This window comes from Drosophila innubila (assembly GCF_004354385.1).
Source record: "Drosophila innubila isolate TH190305 chromosome 2L unlocalized genomic scaffold, UK_Dinn_1.0 4_B_2L, whole genome shotgun sequence".
NCBI lineage: Eukaryota > Metazoa > Arthropoda > Insecta > Diptera > Drosophilidae > Drosophila > Drosophila innubila.
Genome location: NW_022995372.1, coordinates 18,459,338 through 18,480,312, shown reverse-complemented (window position 1 = coordinate 18,480,312; position 20,975 = coordinate 18,459,338). Strand labels below are relative to the sequence as shown.

Sequence of the window (20,975 nt, the reverse complement as noted above, 5' to 3'; positions counted from 1 at the left end):
TATAGACTTTTGAAGATGAAACAGTTTAGCAGTGGGTTTATCATAGGTACACACTTATGTAATAACAATGTTTAGGTACTTTCATGAAACTTGAATAACATGAGACATAAATATATATTTATATATATTTACATCGGTATTTGCATCTGTTTATTTAGAAATAGTTTAATATTGACGCCGATTGAGCATTGTACTTTGAGTTCATTTAGTTGAGAATTGATTCAGCCATTAAACGCACATATATATAAATATATATGTATAGATATTTAAGGCTTACTTATAATTATCGCTTAACACACAAATATAAATATATTTATATATACACTAGTGTATTTTCCAACTATATTTATAATCTCTTCAAGGTACATATGACATTTCAACTTTATGGGGCTCGAGGCTCCTAAGTTTATAATATTTTCAAAAATAATTCTGAAAGTTTCAACAAAAATAAACTCCCAACTTTCTTATTTTTACTTAAGATAATTAATTTCTTATAAATTGTTTTTTAAATGATTAATATATATGTATATGTACATTTATCATTATAGCTTGTAAAAATAGTTAGTTTCAAGTTAAGTATGAAAATATATAATATATATTTATATTTACTCGTAAAAGTAAAACAAGATGCTTGCATAGCTATCTTGCACTTAAATTCTGTTATCTAGAAGACAGTCCATGGAGCAGAGCTTATATTTAGCTAGAGTTTTTATTAATTTACATCAACAACTATATATTATTTCTGTAAATAATTAATTTTTAATTTAATACAGAAGGCATAAATATAAATATTATAAAAATTGGATAAATAACTATTTCTTTGGGTAACTAAAAAGACACTTAGGTACGTCAGTAAACTATATATATTTATTAAAAAGTGTAAACAAACATATCCGTGTATTTGTAAGTGTGAAACCAGGATGACCATCTATATCTTTCAATCAGATATAACATTTTTAAAACAAAAGCCAATCACAAACCTCTAGAGATTTCAGTGACAGTGGGTTTAAAAAACAACGAACCAAATTGCCGGTGTTCCTGAAGTATTCTATATTTATTTGGCATACAAGACATAATTCAATATAAAATGTATTTCACGTCTTCTTTTATTTAATAAGAACTGGTTTTAATTTAATACTAAATAGCTCATAAATACTACCATTAAAGCCACTAACAGGAACATATAAAACTGCTTTTGAGTTGTCTTTAAATTGTGAGAGATGTGTAAAACATAGCTGTATTTATTATACAATATGAGTCTATGATATGTTGTCATTAATACGTTTTACATATTTTTCTGAAATTATAATACTTTTAAAGTGAAAAAATAATATTAACAGTTAAGCTTAATCCAAAAATTTGCAACAGTATTTTTATTTAAATAAATCTTTGAAGATTTATGATTAGAAATGGGAATTTCGCTATAACTAAGAATTGAAAAAATATTTAAATATTCTTTAATTATTTATTAAGTTTGTATACTTAGAAGCAAGCTTTTGTAAATTTCCTATCCTAATAAATATTTTCACCCAGACATAATTTATTCTAATATGTACTTAAATATAAGATTTTAAGTTTATCATTTTATATGATAGCCCACCTGCAAGTGATATTCCTTTGCATATTGTCCCAAAAACGCAAATGTGTCACAGTCCTTTCAATTTGTAGTATTTGCTGCGAATTTCATTTCGAATTAAATATTCGATTCGGTTTGTTTAGCACACTTCTCAGAGTAGCAATCTTAATTTAAAGATGCTCCCAAAAGTATGCCTGACATTAATTATGAACAAGTTTTGCAGGCGAATTTTAGAACAGTTTTCTGTATCTTTTATGTTTCTTATATTCTCATGTTTTTAATGAAATTTTTCATACGCTGTTGAGAAGAAATCAATAGAAAATAATAACAACTCAAATTTTTGTGTATATTTTTAAATAAATACGCAATGAGTACTAATCATATTTATTTGTGAAATAATATTAAGTGTTAAGGTCAAAATGCAGTTCTGTTTAATAATAAAAACTAAATTAAAGTAAATTAAAGTAAATTAAATTAAACAATTATACATAGATCATATTAAATGCCGAGCACAGGAAACAAATGTTACAAAAGAGACTACAAACATAGCGAGAGTGAGAGTGAAAGGGATTTAGAGACACTGTCAGACAGAGAGAGAAAACAATTTTATTTTTTATCACAATTGCGTATGAAAAATTTCTTTAATTGCTAGAAACCGCCACGCCCATGGCTGCTCCCGCTGCCTCCGCTGCTAGAATGCCCCGCTCCCCCGGTCAACGACTGCGGCACAAGGATGCGGGGCAAGGTTAGCGACCGCTTGGGAAAGCTGTGACGCTGCGGCGTCGTCTGATCTGGCGTATGACTGGCGGATAGGGTTGCCTTGGACTGAACTGGCGCAGCTGGCGCCGTCGACTTGTTCGCCAGCTGCTCCTCTGCGTCCGGCTGTGGCATGTGTCACGCATACGACTGCGCTGTCTGGGGCATCATGCCGGCTGTGTAGCCAGCATCGAGACCTGGTCGCTCCACGAGATTCTTGAGACGACCTCGCAGCTCCTCGAGGCTCTTGGACTTGGCCTTGTTGATCCGCTTGTACTTGACATCCTTGGGTTTGGTCACAGACCGATGGTTGGACATTACACGGTTATAAGTGATCACTTGCGATTTCCCGTTCAGCTGATCGGCGGCAGCGGGAGCAGCGGGCGCATGCGGTGGCTGCAGCTGCGGCACCTTCACGCTCAACGTGGTGCAGGGTGAATCGTGGCTGGGCGAACGCTTCAATCCTCCCAGCTGGCGACGTGGCACCGGCATTGCCGGACCTATTGACGAATCTTTGGCTTTCTCCGGTGTGGTGGACGTGACCGAGGCTGGAGTTGCTGCATCGATTTGACCCTCAGTAGAGCTGGAGCTGAGCGCCTTATCGGAACGATTCTTGAACTTGTCGCGCTTCTCGGCCACATCCGACGTGGGTTCGGGATCTTCCTCCACGGAGTAGACAGTCTCCAGTATATCCGGGCGTCGCAAATAGCAATTATTCCGCCTGGCAGCTCCATATTTATTCATATTCGTCTCGATGGCATCCGATATGGAGCGGACTATTGTGATGCCATCGCTGCCCAGCACTCCACCCAATCCGCCGCTACTTTTGCGCCGGTTACCCAGCGTCATGTTGCTATCCGAATCAATGTCCTCTAGCACCACCGCCGAATCCGAGTCGTTCAGCGAGTCCAGCTCGTTAGCATAGCTCGCCTCAATGCTTTCCAGTCCGTGATCCACCAACCGTGTGGACAAGGTGTCAATGATCTTCTGTTGTTTATGTATGGTCACCTCCCGATGGTTCAGCAGGCTCGAGATTTGTTTCTGCTTCCGCTTCAATCGCGACTCCAGCAACAACAACTGAGATGTGAGAGAGTTCATCTGATCCGACTTTTCCTTCTGATAGCGATAGTGTTGCTGCACCTGTGAAAGGGAAAGCGGATAGAGAAAATAGATTTTCATAAGAAGTTTAATTTTTACGGTGCAATACCAAATCAAATAAACAAACTAGAATGAGTTTTTTTTATAAACTGAGCCATGTCCATCTGTCTGTCCGTCTGTTTGAACGCGTCGATCTCAGAGACCATAAGAGCTAGAGACTTCAAACTTGGTAGGTAGGTTCCTGGTTACCGTACGCAGATCATGTTTGTTTTCTTTTTAGATCGGACCCTTTTATCATAAAGCTGCCATAGGAACGATAGATCGAAATTGAAGTTTTAGTATGAAAAACTTCTTGGTTTTTTGAGATATCTCGAGCAACCTGACACAATATACATCTGAGCTGGTAATGGACATCCTGCCCAAATTTTGTTCAAATCGGCCCACTCTATCATATAGCTGCCATAGAGACGCTCAGTTGAAGATCAAGTTTTAGTGTAAAAAGGTTTTTTATTTTTGAGATATCTTAGCCAAACTAATAGATTATGCATTTTAGTTCGTGTAATACATCCTGGCCAAATTTGGTACAGATCGGTATCATATGTCATATAGCTGCCATAGGAACAATCGTTTAAAAATCAATTTTAAGTACAGAGTATCTGGGCTCAAGGTATCCTACTGTCGAGCGTGCTCGACTGTAACCGCTCATTGTTTTTAATTTTTTTAATTAAACTTAAACTAGTTTTTTTAGACAATCCCTAAAAATTTTATAGCTACAGCCATGTGTTTTACCACATAAAATAGTCTTTATCTGCCCTATTAATTTAAGGTAAGGTTTGTTTCAACACGTAAAGTCTACGTAAGTCCGCGCCAGTGACGAATGCAGCACGAATGGTGCGAAAGGCGACTAGCAATATATACACGATCGAAATGTAAAGCAAATTTAACTAAAGCTCCCGATTTGTTATACATTAAAGTAGGTTTTTTTGCAGAGTGCCGAGTGCCTAAACAATTTATTTATGGTTAGTCACAAAATTGAATATCAGCAATTTTGGGGCCTGGAAAGAAGTTTTTTTTTGTGAAGTATTCATATACACGTACAACCAAAAAAACAGCAATATAAGAAATTAAATTTGTATACCAATTAATAAATGGTCTTACCTGCATGGCGTATGCTTTACGCCACTTCATGATGTGCTCGGTTTGAAAGCGAACCTTGGAGCGCAGCTCCTCAATCATGGCGCGGGCTGTATGCAAATCCTTGGGGTCTTGGTTCATCATGTTTAGCCGCAAGTTGCTTGTGTGACTGGACACGGGCAATGGAGGTGGCCATTGGAATTCCAAAGGCGGCTGATGTACATCTGTTGGCAACGAGCCCCGTGGTTGGGCTGCTTTCGATACCTTGGGTGTGGAGGGCACAGTACTGACTCCGCCGATGCCAACACTTGATGCCGCTATGACCATTGTGGTTCCTGTTGTTGTGGGTGCTGGCTGCGAGGGCTGCTTCTGTATGCTGCATGCCATACCGCTGATAGTCTTGGCGAATTGCGTGGCGCGACCGGCATACATTTGGTTGGGACTGGGCGAGGGGTCTGTCCTGGATGGAGGATGAGGGTGCGATGTACATGCAATCAGCTAGACGGCCAACATGCACGTCCGCTGTAGCTTGATTGATGTCCACTGAATCAACGCTGCTGAAATGCATAAAAAATGTCGCAAATGTTTTATTAATGGAAAATATTTACTGGTCCACACGACAGGGACATTCAATTATGGCTGATACTGTAGAAAAAATCCCCAGATACCTTTCAGTACAGTTCTGAGTAGATGACATAAAGTGATTACAGAGGAAGAAGTGCAAAGCCAGCTTGATTGACACTACCGATTCATATATTCTGCATTGCTGCACGGGTATATGCATTTTGTGGCACAGCAACTACCTCTCTTCATCCCTGTTACGATTCAAAACAAGTCCCAAAACTTTTAATTGTAATTATTACTTGTGCAATTCCAGCAAATTAATTAAGGGGACGTGGCAGACCCCCCAAAGTATATATATTCTTGATCAGGATCAACAGCCAAGTCGATTAAGCCATGTCCGTCTGTCCGTCCGTCTGTCTGTTTGAACGCGTCGATTTCAGAGGTCATATAAGCTAGACACATAAAACTTGGTATGCAGGTTCCTGGATACCTAGGCAGATCAAGTTTGTTTTTATTTATGGATCGGACCACTATATCATTCAGCTGCCATAGGAACGATACACCGAAAATTAAGCTTTAGTATGAAAAAGTTGATTTATTTGTTGAGATATCAGAACCAAACTGATAGAATACGCATCTGGGCTGGTAATGTACATCCTGACCAAATTCGGCTAAAATCGGTCCACTATATCTTATAGCTGCAATAGAGACGCTCAATCGAAAATTAAGTTTTAGTATGAAAATTTTTTTTGTTTTTTGAGATATCTTAATCAAACTGATAGAATATGCAATAAACTTGGTTTTGTCCATCCTGGCCGAAGTTCGTTCAAATCGACCCTTGTTTTATTTGTTGTTAAAATTTTTATAACAGGTCCAGCGAAAAAGTTTACGTTTGATCTAAACCGTGGACTATAACATAGGAAAAACTTCGAATAAAATCTAGGGAGCGTGTTTTCAAATTTTGGCTACTGTCCGAATTTATTTAATTTTATTGAATTACATTTAAGTAAATGTGACTCACTCACAGTATCGTAGTGATAGTTACAGTCACAGAAACCACAGTCTGTGCTCTCATCTCATTCTGTTTGTCAGTTCGCATGTTTGCATAAGTATGGCGAGTCAGAGCTTAAACCTGAGCCTGCACATTTGTCAAGGTTACCGCACCGATGGTCAGCGTTAGCTGACACGCCCACATGCCCTCATGCCCACCCGCCCACAAGCTGTTCCTGGGCAAGAGACACACCTTGAATGAGCACCGCAGGTTGAGCCATGGCGATTGTGGTGAGCATTCTATTTTGGGTATGTTTCGGGTAATTATTCACACTCGCATAGCTAGCTTTGTATTGCGCATTATAATGGAGAATAACACAAATTACGCATACGCCACATACGGCAGCTGTCATGCAAATTTCTCGTGCAGTGCAACAGAGAATTTTTTTGTGTTGAAATTGAAAAATTACAAGCCAAAAGAACAGAAATGGTTTACACATTCCATTAAATTCACGCTACGTTTCCATTTTATGTGGCACATTTAACAATTATAATAATTTAATTTGAATACATTTTGATTTAATTAGTTTCGTTGTCGCTCGTAGAACCGCATATTTATGTGTTTATGTAAAAACATTTCAGTTTATAACATGGCAAAGTTATGGCGCTGCGATGACTGCATAGTTTCCCTTTAGACCCGATAAGAATCCTCCTAATTATAATTTTATGAGTATCCCTTTTTTGCTTTCATTACGAACTCACGCCTTCCATCATACCTTCATTCCTTAGTTAATTACTTTTGTGTCCGACTGATAAGGATATTAGCTGAGCCAACTGCTTGTCAGGCTGTCAGAATGTCTGTCTGTCTGTTTGCCAGCCACATGATAATATTATTTTGAAGTTGCTTAAATCACAAATTGGAAACTATGTTAATTGAAGGAGAGCAAACATAACAATTCGAATGCAAAATTTATAATCAATCATTTTAATAATTTCAATTATCACATATCACAATTTATTTTCAGAAGAGTAGTTCGTTGGGAAATCGTATTAAATTTGGCAAAATTAGTGCAGTTTTAAATCCACTTATTTCTTTAATATCAATGTATTTGAGTAATAGTCTGTAGGCAAATCTCGACATACATTTTAAATACATTCTAATATTTTCATACAGTTAATAAATCCTACTCTTAAATTATTTTCAATTTGAAATGAGATTTAAAACTAAATAAATTAAATAACACAGATCTAAGGTACCAAATATCTGTAAACTTAATTAAGACAAGGCATGAAATGTTATTAGCCCGGTAATTAAAGGTATTTGAAAATGCTGGCGGCAGGCTATAAATCGAAGCTCCCTAAACGTTGGCGATTGCCATAAAATCTGTTGGATTTGGCCCTAAAAGCCTAGTCAGGCTATCAGCAATGCCATTAACAGTTAATAGGCACGTGAGCAGCATTATTTTCCCAAGCTTTTCATTCAACAGGCTTGCCACTTTCCAGGCTAAGTAGAGATTCTAGGAGCGGGCAATTGTCATAATTAAAAATGATGAATGAGTGGCGATTTTTGCCAGACATTGATGTTGAATGATCATCGTTCTTCTTTAGACGTAATCAGACAGACTAACCGACAGACTAACCAACAGACTGACCGACAGACTGAAGAATAGACGGAAAGACGAATGACGTTGCCAGATACCAAATGTAATTCCAATCTCAGGTAACCGCAGACGTGCGTGCTTTTGGCCTTGGCTGGCATATTTGCTAATTGTTTTCAATTGCATGTTCTCCACTTTAGTTGCATTCCAGCTGCCCCTTTTTTCCACACTTTTCCTCTTCCTTTTTCTCTCGCATTTTTTGCCGTCATTATTGTTGGTCGTTTGACAGCGAAAACGGAAGTATCTTAAGCCTTTTCTTCCTCTTCCTCTGTGTCTCTGACATTGTCTTTGGGTCTCTTTATCATTCTTCTGCTTTCTTTTGCTGATGAATTGCACAAATTAAAGCTAAAAGTTATTCCAAATGAAAATGTTAAAAATGTTTCATGCTCTTATTCTTTCTTATTTTTATTCTTCTTTTTCTGCCTTGTCATTTCTTTTCGTTTTGTTTCCCTTCTTTTCTTTGTTTTGCTTGAGCTGCTTTGGCTTTCTGTCCATCATATCTGAAATTTTTCACATTTTCTCTATCAAACAGACGACAAGTTGCACATAATTGCTTTTAACTTGGCTTAAAGTGTCAGTAAACAGGTAATCTTATACTGCAAAATCAACTTCTTTATTCTAAAGTAGAATTTCCCTTCATTTACTTAAACTTTAAGTCCATTTAATTTAATTCTAATCAGATAAGACTGACTTGATACCTATGACATATTATGAATTTATAGGACTTTTTATTTGTACTCGCTGTTTACTGCATTTTTAAATGTTATTTAAGCTCCTTAGGCCCCATTTTTTCTTGTCTTTCTGTTCATCTCGATTTATAGTATTAAATTTAATGTTTTTATTATATCCCGTTGCTTCTGTAGTAGTTTTAATTTTCCTTCAATATATTCCCTGATATTGCTTGTTACTTTCGAAGCTTATCTTTTTAATCACTAGTTATTTGTTGATTGATCAAGCTGCCAAGTCGCTTCTAATCCTTTGTTGCAACCACTTAATTAGAGTCTGTCAAATTACAGACTTGGGATTAGGCGAGAGAATGAGAGAAAGAGAGAGACTGCCAGTTGGTTCTCAGTGTTTACTTCAACGTGATTACATGGCTCTCAAACTGTAATTACAAAACTGTAAGGTGTAAGCAAAACTGTGCTTATCTGCTGCGGGCGTAATCACATTAGATGCTTGACATTAATTAAATAATTGGACAGCTCGGACTCTTTCACGTTGCCTGCTCAGGATATACACGTATGTCACTGTGTATGTGCATGAGTGTCTTATTATGTATGTGTATGAGTGTGTGGCCATTGTCATTGTGTGTGCATTAAATAAAGACAAGGATCATCAAGTTAAATCGTCGAGTCTGAGTACGACTTATGTTTGTCAATTTGAGTGAGCATGCGTATGTGTGTGTGTTTGGGTGTGTGAGTGTACTTAAGTCGTTGCCAAGTGGCTGGACAATCAATTTGGCGTTAACAATTTGGTAGATTTGGTGGCACAGCAAGCTGTTGCTTTTAATAGCATTTTAATTAAATTTTAATAACAATGCCGAGAAAACAACTACAATAGCAAGAGAAAAAGCAAACAACAATAAGAGACCACAACCATAAGTACCACAGCAAACCACTGAGCATTTTAATTAAATTATGCACAGCGAGCCTAATGATATTATCTAACATTTTGCTGGATACCGTTGCACACCCACGCCTCTTCCGCTTTCTTGCCTCCCAGCATCCAAACTTCTTCCACTGCCACCGAAAGCAACAAAAGCAATAATAAATGACAACAACATGAAATTCCACGCTTAAAGAGCACTAAATGAGCAGTTTCTGTGTGCTGCTTCTCCCCATTTACCTTCTTCCTCTCTCACTTTCTCACATTCTCCCTAGTTCCCTCGCCTCATCTCAAGTGCTGTCACCATTCGAGTATCACCTGTGACCTGCTCCCTTCGCTGTTCATCAAATAATCACAGGAATTTTCATTTTTCTCTCTCAATATTGCAACTTAATGCGACTGCCGGCTGTGAATGGTCTATGAATAAAGTGAATAACATTTATGTTAAAGCAGGCATAAAATGTTCACGGACAACGCATTTCCATATTAGTCGATTCATTTTTCTGGCAATACAATATCTACATAAAGGATTTTAATTGATACCTGGTTGTTCCCAGTTGTAAAAAAAAAAAATTCTGCTTTCTGCCATTTTTCAATGACCCAATTAAAGTATGTTGCTAAACCAATTTATTATATAACATACAAAAGTTTCTTAATCATAATTAATAATTCTTTACATTTGTTTACTTTACTCTCACGATAATATCGTTATTTCTGTAGTAGCTATCCAAAAATGGTTTGAAAAACCAACAGACAACTTTCAACCTGTTATTAAGCTAATTTTTAACGTCACACAAAATTTCACAAGCTTTAGGCACTTTTGAAATTAGTTTTAGCATATCTTAAATGGGATTTAGTTGCATTGTTCTAAACTTAAGTGGAAGCTAACTCACAAATTTTCGATGTGAAATAAAATTGCTTACGCCTTAAGCAAAACCAAATCGGGGAGGTTTGTTTTTAGAACACTCTGGCAAAACCAAATCAAATTCAGCTACTTACGCATAATTTCAACAACAAATAAACAAACAACAATATTAGCATGCATACACACACATACAGAGGGAGAGAGAGGGAAGCTTTTACTATATGGCAAGTCAAAAATGAGATGAAAAGTGTTTGCCAGAGATCTAATAAATTATTCAAACTTCCAGTTGCTCAAGGGGCCAAACCCGCGACCATAAGAGCCTAAAAAATGATAACATGCTTTAGTTTGATTCCAAAGAATCTGTTGCTCGGCACTGAGGAAAATATATTAAAGAGAACCGAGAGAATAAGGTCTTAACCTTGGTGCAGGTAATTGAAACGCGTCTCCAACTCTCCTCTCCCTCCCTCTTTTCGTCTCTCCACGGCTTGTAGCAAAAATATGTGTTATTGATTGAGTAAATATTTAATGCACTTTTGTATTGCCGCTCGCACATATATTTTGCGTGTGAAGCGGCATATTACAGTCACGTTCCGCCAATAAAAGTTATCAGCATTCCGCGCTTTGCATAATGGAAACTCATCTACCCCAAGCCCGACCCACCCCATCCCATGTCCATGAACAAATTGAAGTGGAATTGTATCACCTGGCCTTTAAATAATAGAAAACCCACTTGAAGTAGCTACTGAAGTTTCCGTGTATAATTGCTTGGAAATGAATACGAGCTCCGCCTTTGAGGACAGAGGTGTAAATACAAAATACAACTATCTAGTTGTTTTATTTGGCATTAAGATGAAAGTTCTACGGGGAATTCACTTGAAACCAATTTGAACATTTTGCGAAGACTTCTGGGAATTCTCTTCAAACCATTTTTAGCATTTTAAATTTACTTAAGTTATTTAATGTAATAAATAATAGAAGGAATTTCTCACCTCTTACAAAGGTAAGATTCCAGGCTAGCTAAAAAACTCAATTTTGTATTCATCACTTTGAATAATGTATTTTACAATATATATATATATATATATATATATATGTATATGTGGTATTGAATTAAGAACTTACTTTTATCAAGCTCTATAATTCAATTGAATTGGTTGGAAAATTTATTTGTTTTATTCGTTACCATTATTTTGTCTTGTGCCTAAAGTATGCCTAAAGCAAATTTAAATTTTCCACTTTTTAAATGAAACTATGATTTTATGCAGTTGGCATAAACTGTTTTAAGTATTGCAAACTTAAAACGGAATAATGAAAAAACCGCATTTAATCTCTTTAACATTGATTTACCAGTGTTGTTTCAATAATTTAATTTGCTTCGGATATTCACTCATCTAATCGCTACTCACTTCTGTAACACAGCTACATTCATTTATATTCATATATGCAGCATTCATTGTTATTCATGTTCATAAAGCAGAAAGAACACCTGCATGTAGAGATATGAAAATTCTAGGGTATCTCATACATTTTTCATGAGTTCTGTACTAACATTTTGACCATGATGTATGACAGGCCACAAAGTACAAGTATAAAAAGAGGCAAACTGACGTTGGACAACATTGACACGTGTCCTTTCATGTTTTTGGTGGTCAAGGTAAACAAACGAACGGTCGGAGCCAAAGGACTGTAACCGTGTCCCTGGGGCAGCTGCATGCACGTGTTTGATCCACTGGGAGAGAGACAGCCTTACAGAGAATGGGAGAGAGAGGGAGAGAGACAGTGAGGGTGGGGAAACTGGTAGTTGTGACTGGGTTACGTCTGCTTTTTGACGTTGCTTAACGAGCAAAGTAAAAACTGTGGAAAAATCACGTTTTACGCATAAATCCCAATGCGCAACTCCGCAGAGTGTATGCGCCTAAAAGCATTCTACAGACATTGCAGACAAAAACAAACGCACATCATTAATAAGGCTTAAAACACAACTGTTTGGGCACAATGCTGAAAATAACGCAAGGTCTTTCTGGATTAACCACAGGTCACACATTTTGACCTGTCTGGCATTCAAATTGTTTAAGAATATGATATTTGTTTTTTTTAAAGCTGATTTATGTTCGAATGAAAAAATGTGCAGGGATTTAACTTACAACTTTAGCTGTTTAAATGTTATATTAAATACATTTATAATATTCGAACTTAAGGTTGAAAATTTATGTTGCTCAATATATAAAATAATTTTATATAGTATGTTTTACTAATCTTTAAAAATCAAAAGTACCTCAACATATTTTTTCTTTTGTAATTTCACAGACATGGAATTAAATTTTGCAAAAAGGTGCTCAAAAATATTGATTGAAATTCATAATAAAATTTTAAATTCATTTTCTTAAATGAAAATGTGTTTTAGGCAAATCAGATGAAATGTGAGAAGTTTTATAAAGCAGTTATAAAACAAGCGACTTATTGTCAAAGCTATACAAATTGAATATCGTTTACAGTTGCCGCAACAGCTGTTTGATTTGTCCAAGTGATACTGTATTTATTATGCCACAAGCATATTGAGTGCACTCAGCATCTGCAATCAGTTTTGCTGTTCAAATCCTTTTGTTTTTCTGGTCCCCATCGACTTCATTTCGAATCCTTCGGGCACTTCCCCAAACACACAAACACCCTTTTCCTTTGCAGCTCTAACGTACTTATCGACGCAACAACAACAACAACAACAACAACAACAATTGTAATAACAACAGCGATGACAACAACAAGGGAAAGCAAAACAAAGCTTTATCCTTTCCGCAGTTGGTTGCACGTGCAACAACAAACAAGTACAGCAAATGATTTCCCATTGCAAAGATGTCCCGTTGTTACACCTGCTGTCAGTTGAATGGAGCATTACGTGACGAGCAGCTCAATATGAGAACTTAACTGAACTCAACCCAACTCGACTTGGTTTGAAGTTACAGTCAAATTGGCTCTGTTGCCCTAAAATTGGCTATAGAAAATTAAAGACAGCGTGCATTCGTTGATGCCACAAGTGGCAAGGAAATGTTCCTGTTGGCAACTTTATGACTGGGACACGTCTTACGTCTGCATATGAACATTTTGTGCAACATACAATTCAATTGCATAAACCCTTGGCATGTGGCTTAAAATAACAGTACTGAGCTCGTAACCATTCATGATGCAACTAAAAGCCAGTTAATCTAATCAATATACTGTTGTCATAATAATGCACTTTACGTTTGGCTAAAAGCCCCTTAAAATTAGCCCTGACTCTGCATTCTTTATAGACAATCGCAATATGATAAGCTACCATTCTGTCCAGCCCATGATCTGAATGTAGAAAGTGGCCTGAAGGGAGGCAATAATGGATATTAGTGCCAGCAAGCTTTTAGCATATTACACTAGTCCTCAACTTTTTTTTCTAGTGTATATAATTGTCAAATTTTAAAACAATAGCTCTAGCTTACATGGATACTTAGTTATAGTAAGATACAATTTTTTTACAGTTTTTTTTTTTACAAATTATAATAATAATATAATAATAAAAATTCCAATTCACATATTTTTGCTGTTTACAATATCTAACTGATGAAAAGTTCGACTGTTTTTCAACGACTTTATATGCTTTATAACATTTGTGTAAATTTTTAAAATGTAAACTCGGATAAAATATAAACCCAAGTTAAATAAATAATTTTGATGCTTTTGCCAAAAGTTGACCAAATTTTATTTTGTGCTGTTGTGTTTTTGGGGCCACAGGCCCTAATTGACAATGAATATTTGATGGCTGCGCACATAACAATACAATTACAGAAGTGATCAAAGTATTTACGTGAGCGTCCTACAAATAGGCTGCAACGCGGCAAATGAGTAACATATGACAGCCACATGAGCAGAGACAAGGACGACAGTAGCTGGTGGCAAACTAGTTGGACAGAAGAGTAGCTTACCCAATCAGAAGTCAATCGATGTAATGTCAGTTCTACGTGTCCATCGCCAGCAGTAGTCAATGGGGAAAGCCAAGAGAAATGGGATTGAAAGAAGAGGAGATTAAAATAACGGAGCTGAGCTTGACAGGCAATATATACATATGTATATATACATAAGTATGGGTCATGAGGTGCAGTGGTTCACCTGGTTTTTGGCTTGGCCACTCCTCGGACGGGTTAGACACGCCCTCACTCGCTCAACGCTTAACTTTAAAACGATTGCAATTCCAGCTAAATGGCAACAAATTTAAGCGTCTAACAGCCAAGCTGGGTGATATATGGCTAGCAACGACTCTCTGAAGCCAACAACTGCATTTCCATTGTTTTCCGCCAGCAAAAAAATAAAGGGAAAAAAATGAAAATGAAAGCTCACAACAACCACAGAAAAATAATCGCAAATATTTGAAAGCAAAAAAAAAAAATTGTTGCAAAGTTGTGAAATTCTTTTTCTGACTGTGCAAGCTGTAAATTTGTATTTAGTTTGTGGTTTTGTGCGACTGATGAAGTCCGCATATAGAATGAGATGAAGAAAAACCTCTCAAGGTGAGAATATTTCAATTAACTGAAAAGTTTACTAACTTTCACATAACAACAATCTTTCTAAAATTAGTTTTTCATTTCGAAGTCAGATATAAATTGGTTTTCATCTTAACTTCTTCTCTATTCTGTTTCGTATTAACTTAAAATTCTTTTTGCTTATCCTATTTATAGTTATAAGAAACGGAGGTTCACTTATACTTTTTGCCGAAGGTTATTTCTAAATTAGCACAATGCTCTCTTGAAGTTAGACATGAACTAAGACAATTATTATGCCTTAGTTTTATCTTATATTTTACAGTTTATCACTTTAAAAAGGGTTGGGTCTGTGTCGATAGATTTTGTATATAATCTATAACAAAAGTGTCTCTGATGATCGCATTTTGCTGATTTGGCAATCCCACTGGCAGCCTGATTACTCCCAAATGTTTTGGAAATAGCTAGAAATATTTCAGCTACATCTGAAGTCAAAGTGGTTAATGGTTTCTGCTAGTGATTCCGTGCGTATACGTGATGCAGCCACTTGGCCACGCTTTCAACTGATTAAGTACACATCAGAGGTGTGTGTGTGTGTGTTAGTCTTTTAAGTGGAGCAAAACATCTTGCCTCAATTTGGCGCATTGTTGCGGTCAAGTAATTTTAGAATTTTTGCCCAAAATAAAAAATAAACCAAGCAAAGAAAGTAAGTATGAAAGGTAGAGGAAAAAGAAAACAAGTGCACTTTTATGAAAGAAAAAGCGTCATGTTGTAGACATGAAAGCGAATTCTTTGGCGCGTTTTAAGCCGATTTATTGGTCGGCAAAAAGAACCACAAAATGCTACAACAATTTGCCAGTTAATTTCGCCATTCAATGTGACCGCAAGCAAGAATGAAATGCAAGAGAAGCGAATAGAAAAAGAGAGAGGGAAAGGAATATACACGTAAATACAAAAAAAACTACAAATGGCATTTTGATTAACTAACCTGATGATGACGATAATGATGAAGCTAATGAAGTTGATGCTCATTAAATTGCCTGTTGCTGTCGATGTAACAGCTACCAATGCAATTTAAGCTGCGGTTAGCTGAGCAGCTCAATGCGTCTTTGACTGGCGTTAAGTCATGTCAACTTAATGTCAATATTATACTAAGTTCTTTCCTAAATCCTTAAAGACGTTGAGCGTACACTTGTTCAGCTTTTAAGACTGGCAGGAACACTTAGGAATTGCTTTTTACATAAATAAATATACTTATAAGATAATGTGAACAACTATTGGATAGGAGTAAGTTTCATACAATAATTCCTGTACACTTTCATCATTTGTGATGCAATTTCCCAAAATCGTAATTTTTACTATTTTTATTACTGCGGGTAAGACTCCAAATATCTATTATTGTGTTTTGAATAGTTTGTTAAATGTTCTTTATTCTATATATGCGCGCTTTTGATACATATTCCATTTTCAACATTTTCAGCTTATTAAGCATGTTATAGGTAGACAGATATTTTTTTTTAAACATCCACAGTATGCATTTTAAATTTACTAGAATAATCCAGTTGGCCACAAACAACTGCTCTCTGCTTAAATAAATCACTTAGTTTTGAAATGTTCTTGCATTGACTGACTGCCTGATTGACTGTTTGATTGATTGATTGGTTGATCAGAACGGGTCGTTCCACACGCACCAATTAGACTGACGCTTAACCCGCTGTGGTTGGCGCAGTCGGGCCACCAACTTGGAACCACCAGCACCACCAACACAAACCGTCGCCCGTCGCCCGTAGCCCTTCACCCACAACTACCCCTTCCCTTGTTCCGTTGTCCGCTTCACACGATTCTGTGAATTGTTAGTTCCGAGTTGCTTGTTTGAATTGTATTTTGGCTTACGGTATTTGATTTTTAATGAGCCACCTCTTAAATTGTTTGTGCCAGTTTCCGCCATAGTCGAAGTGAGGGAGGGCGAATTGTGGGCAAGGGAGAGGTGCCACCGGTGGAGGGAGTGATTTATTTAATGCAGCTGATTGTGTGTGCTCTGCTTTAAAGTGACATTGAAATAAAAATTGTGTGACTCTTGACACTTATAAATATTTATTTATATTGTTTTTTATTAACCTTGTACAGGTTAAAAAGCGTTTCAAGCACTGTTGAATCTGATGTCATCATAAACTAAATCACTGCTTTCAAATCTACTTACTTATTACCCGTCTTATTTGCCATATTACACCCTATCCCTAGGCTACTCAAGCGAATTTACAAATAACATAAACTGCATTGTATTTTTAAGTCCAAATACCCGTGATTTGATACATTTTTTTTGCGAATCGAATGCAAATATTGAAAAAAAATCCGTAAGTGCTCAGTAATAAAAAGCCTGTCGCCTGTCTCGGGTCGAGTTTAACTTGAGAGCCAGACATGAATTGATAATGACCAATTAACTCGACCTTCGATCCAACTTAGGCTGGTCAATTTCAAGCTGTCAGATAACATTTCACACTGTCTTTTATTCTGTGCGTCTATCAATTTCTCTTCCCACAAAATTTTCAATAATAGATAGTAAACAGCTATGGAACTTACTTAGATGCAGCTGATGATGCCGTGTCTGTGGCAGAGACGTGTGAAAACCAGAATATGTACATGTCTTGCTACCAAGACGACCTTCACAGCGAAATGTTAAACTTTACTACCACCGAGGGAAGGGAGAAGGGAAAAGATGCTACTGTTTGCCAACAAAGAGCATGCAAAATCGTCAGGCAGATAAAAAGCCATAAAAATAGTAGGACATGTAACAACAACACGGAAACAAATAAAAATCAACAGGATTAAATATGCAAGCGTGTCTTGTTCCAGCAATACATCTCTCTCCTTCTAACTCGGTCTCTCTCTCTCTCTCTCTTTCTTTTACGCATACATCTCACTTACTTACTCGCACTTTTTATTCTCCCTCTCTTTCTCTGCGTCTCTTTCTATCTCTCTAGTCTCTTAGCGAGCTTTGCCCGGGGCTCGTTTAACAACCTTGCCCGGCTCTAGCTAAGCTCTGGCCCCGGCCCCGGCTAAGGCTTTGGATCCGTTTCTGGCTCTGGATCTGCCTCTGGTCGGTCGCCTTGGCGTTGGCCAATCTGCAGCGTCTGTCCCTCTTCCTGCCTGTGCTCGAGTCCTTCGTCCTTCGCTTGTTTTACCTTTCAGGCCGCTCAGGTAAAATCAACAAGTAACAATACTGTGAGCCGTAATGATGGACTGATAAATACCCTGTATTAATGCGATACAAAGCATCGTTTTAGAGTGTTCAATTGAAACATTAAAACATTTTTTGATTTCAGTTTTTTTATACAAGCAACTAGTATTTTTTTTAAATTTAACTCCATACTTCCATAAAAACGGAGAAAAAACAGAAAACCGATTTCTTGAAGAAAAAGATTAATTTTTAATCAATTGCAAGATGGCAAGAAAAACCCTTACCACCACTTCTTAGTTATCTTAATGTCGCAAAACTGATTAAATTTGAAATGTATGCTAATTTTTTCTATATGAGCAACTTTTTATGTGAGTTGCTTGTATAGAATGTTTACTGTAGATATTATAGATATTTATATGGGGATAAACTTATTTTTCACATCTAAAAAATATGATTGATATCTTTCTTATTGTTATTCATGCATATGAATAACTTCACAACAACACTATAGCTTTTCAAGTTTATATTGTATAATTAATAAAGTAACCTTAAAGTAACTTTTCTATTATATATAATTTCAGGCTCCTAGCAAAAAATCTACAAGCTGAAATAATCAATTCTTTAAATAATACAATTCACTCGGAAGTTTCAGATTTCATCAACTTGAAGTTTTCATTACACTTGATTTTATACCCCCCCACAAACACACTTCTACTAAGTGGGTATAAAACGTACTCAGAGCACAGTTCCATATTGCGGCCTTCCTTTGCATTTAAAATTTATTTCTCACGTTTCGCTCGGCTTGGCAAAAAGACATTTGCGGAAATGGCCACGTTTTGCCCAGTCGGGCGTCAAATGAGTTGGCACGGCCGCCATTTTATCCACCATGCAGGCCAGGAGCCAGGAGCCAGGAGCCCTCTTATATATATGTAGAGAGAGAGAGAGAGCGAGCGAGAGTATATGGCATATAATCAAGGGGAGCCAAGCAGTTGTATTTAATATTTAAGCCTCCAGCTATCGGCTTTCACAATTAGAGAGCGCGGAATTCTCACAGCTGCAATGTGGGGCAGCCAACATGTGGCGCATAAATCGAAAGTCGTGTTGCCACCATCTTGCATGGACACAAAATGAAAATGTTTCCTCTGCATAAATTCAATTTTAGTCACATGCCACACAAATGGAACGTTTCCAGCCGCCTGCATAATTCATTAGCTTGCCAATCGAATGCTCCCCACACTCACTTTCCTGCACATCCTTTATATCCCACTTTTGATGAATTTGTCAAGTGTAGACTCCTAAGTGGAACCCCTGCAAAGTGACTTTGCAACACACATAACTGTATTAATAGTTTGCATGCACGCTACAGGGCGTATGCGTGATATGCATTGTATATGTACAGTTTATTTAAAAACTAGATGAATATAGTGGTTTTTTTAGTGATCATTCAATAAACCAAATAGAGTAAAAAGAAACAGAAGTGGCAATTAATTATATACTTCGTTTTATTAACAAATACGGGAATAATAATCACATTAACTCTCTCGACAACAACCTGCATTTATAATTTTTCAAGTAAATAGGCTATTAATAACGTGTAGATGAACTCAAAAGTAACTAAGCAGTTGAAAATGAGTTAAAACACAATTCAAAGTGTGTATGGTAATTATCTAAATTATAGAGAATGGTTTTCCGTTGAGGCATTGACAAAGAGCTTAATGAAATAAGCCACTTTTAGCATGAACTAAAATTAGATAATAAGCTGCAATGTTTGAGAATTTCCTTTGTCCTTTATAAACATTTAAATGCAATATTCGTTTTCTATTCAAATTAGATTTAATTGGGCTGAGTTGTTGCTGCAGGATTAAACTCTTTCCCTTCCACACATCGTTTGTGCTCTCCTTTTAGGATTATCAATAATAGTGTATACAAGGTACTGCAGAGCCTTGAAAATGTGTGTATTGTGGGCGGATAAATTGCTTGGCATTTGAATCTTGAAATGAGACCTAATGCAAATGCAGCTGGCTGCCTTGAAGTCCTGCGTGTGCCAAGGACAATAGCCCGAGAACATATATTAATTAAATGTTAAGCCATAAATGTGTGTGTGTGTGGGCGCTGGTAAAGTATTAGCTCGAATCCATTATTAGACAGACTACGAACATCATTTTAACACAAAAGTAGAACATTCTTTTTGTGGAAAGCAACAGGTTAAGCACAAGCAACACAATAAATTCAGAAAGTAGAAAAACAGTTTCAAGTCATTTTAGTCCGATTACATTTGACTATGAATTTATGAAAATACTTCACTTACCTATTTAATTTAATCGATTTTTGCTTAGATTTTTTGTTGTTTCTGCTTGCCTGGATTGCTGTAAATAAACAAAACAAAAATTTACATGAAAATTAACAATAATATTGAATAAAACATGTTTGAAATTCTATACATGTACAATGTACATGTATAAATAAAATGAATACATTGTGATTCTGCTATCTTAAATATTATGCTTGCCGTTAATTGAATATTTTTTAAATTGCTCAAATTACCTAAAAAATTAATTAATTAAATTAAACTAACTAAATTAAAAATAAATATTTTCCTTAAATTTTTTTTATTGCGAATTCAATATATATTTGCGAATAAATAATTTTAATTAATTTTATTTATGTAAATAAGAAAACAATTTTCATCAAATATTTTTTTGCGCATTATTTATTTAAGGCAATTTAACACATTTTCACACAGATTAAATACGCTTTAATGCATTTCCACGCTAAAAGACTACACAGACTTTATGGCAAAGCATTTTGTTTTTTTATTAATCTTTTACAGACATCTCAACTGTTCATGTGAAAGAATAAGAAAAAACAGTTTATATATATAAATATATAAATGTATATACAAATAAATAAAATAATAATAAAGCGTTGAGAGGCGTACAATAAAAGAAATATATGCCAGGCCATTGCTTTCGGACAAAAGGCTCAACATAATTTGCATGACAGGATTTGCGGAGGACGTTGGCCAGAAGCAGAAGCATCAACAACAACA

The 20,975-nt window shown here is 36.3% G+C and overlaps 1 protein-coding gene across 1 annotated transcript; it reads right to left on the bottom strand.

Annotated features, from left to right (window-relative positions):
- Positions 1-1,931: 1,931 nt before the first annotated feature.
- On the bottom strand, positions 1,932-20,276 carry LOC117780053. Its single transcript, XM_034616432.1, has 3 exons — positions 20,235-20,276; positions 4,589-5,121; positions 1,932-3,472 (listed from the first exon to the last, which is right to left on the bottom strand). The coding sequence occupies exons 2-3, from the start codon at positions 4,994-4,996 to the stop codon at positions 2,471-2,473; spliced, it is 1,410 nt and encodes a 469-aa protein (XP_034472323.1). The 5' UTR covers positions 4,997-5,121; positions 20,235-20,276; the 3' UTR covers positions 1,932-2,470.
- Between the last annotated feature and the right edge of the window lie 699 nt (positions 20,277-20,975).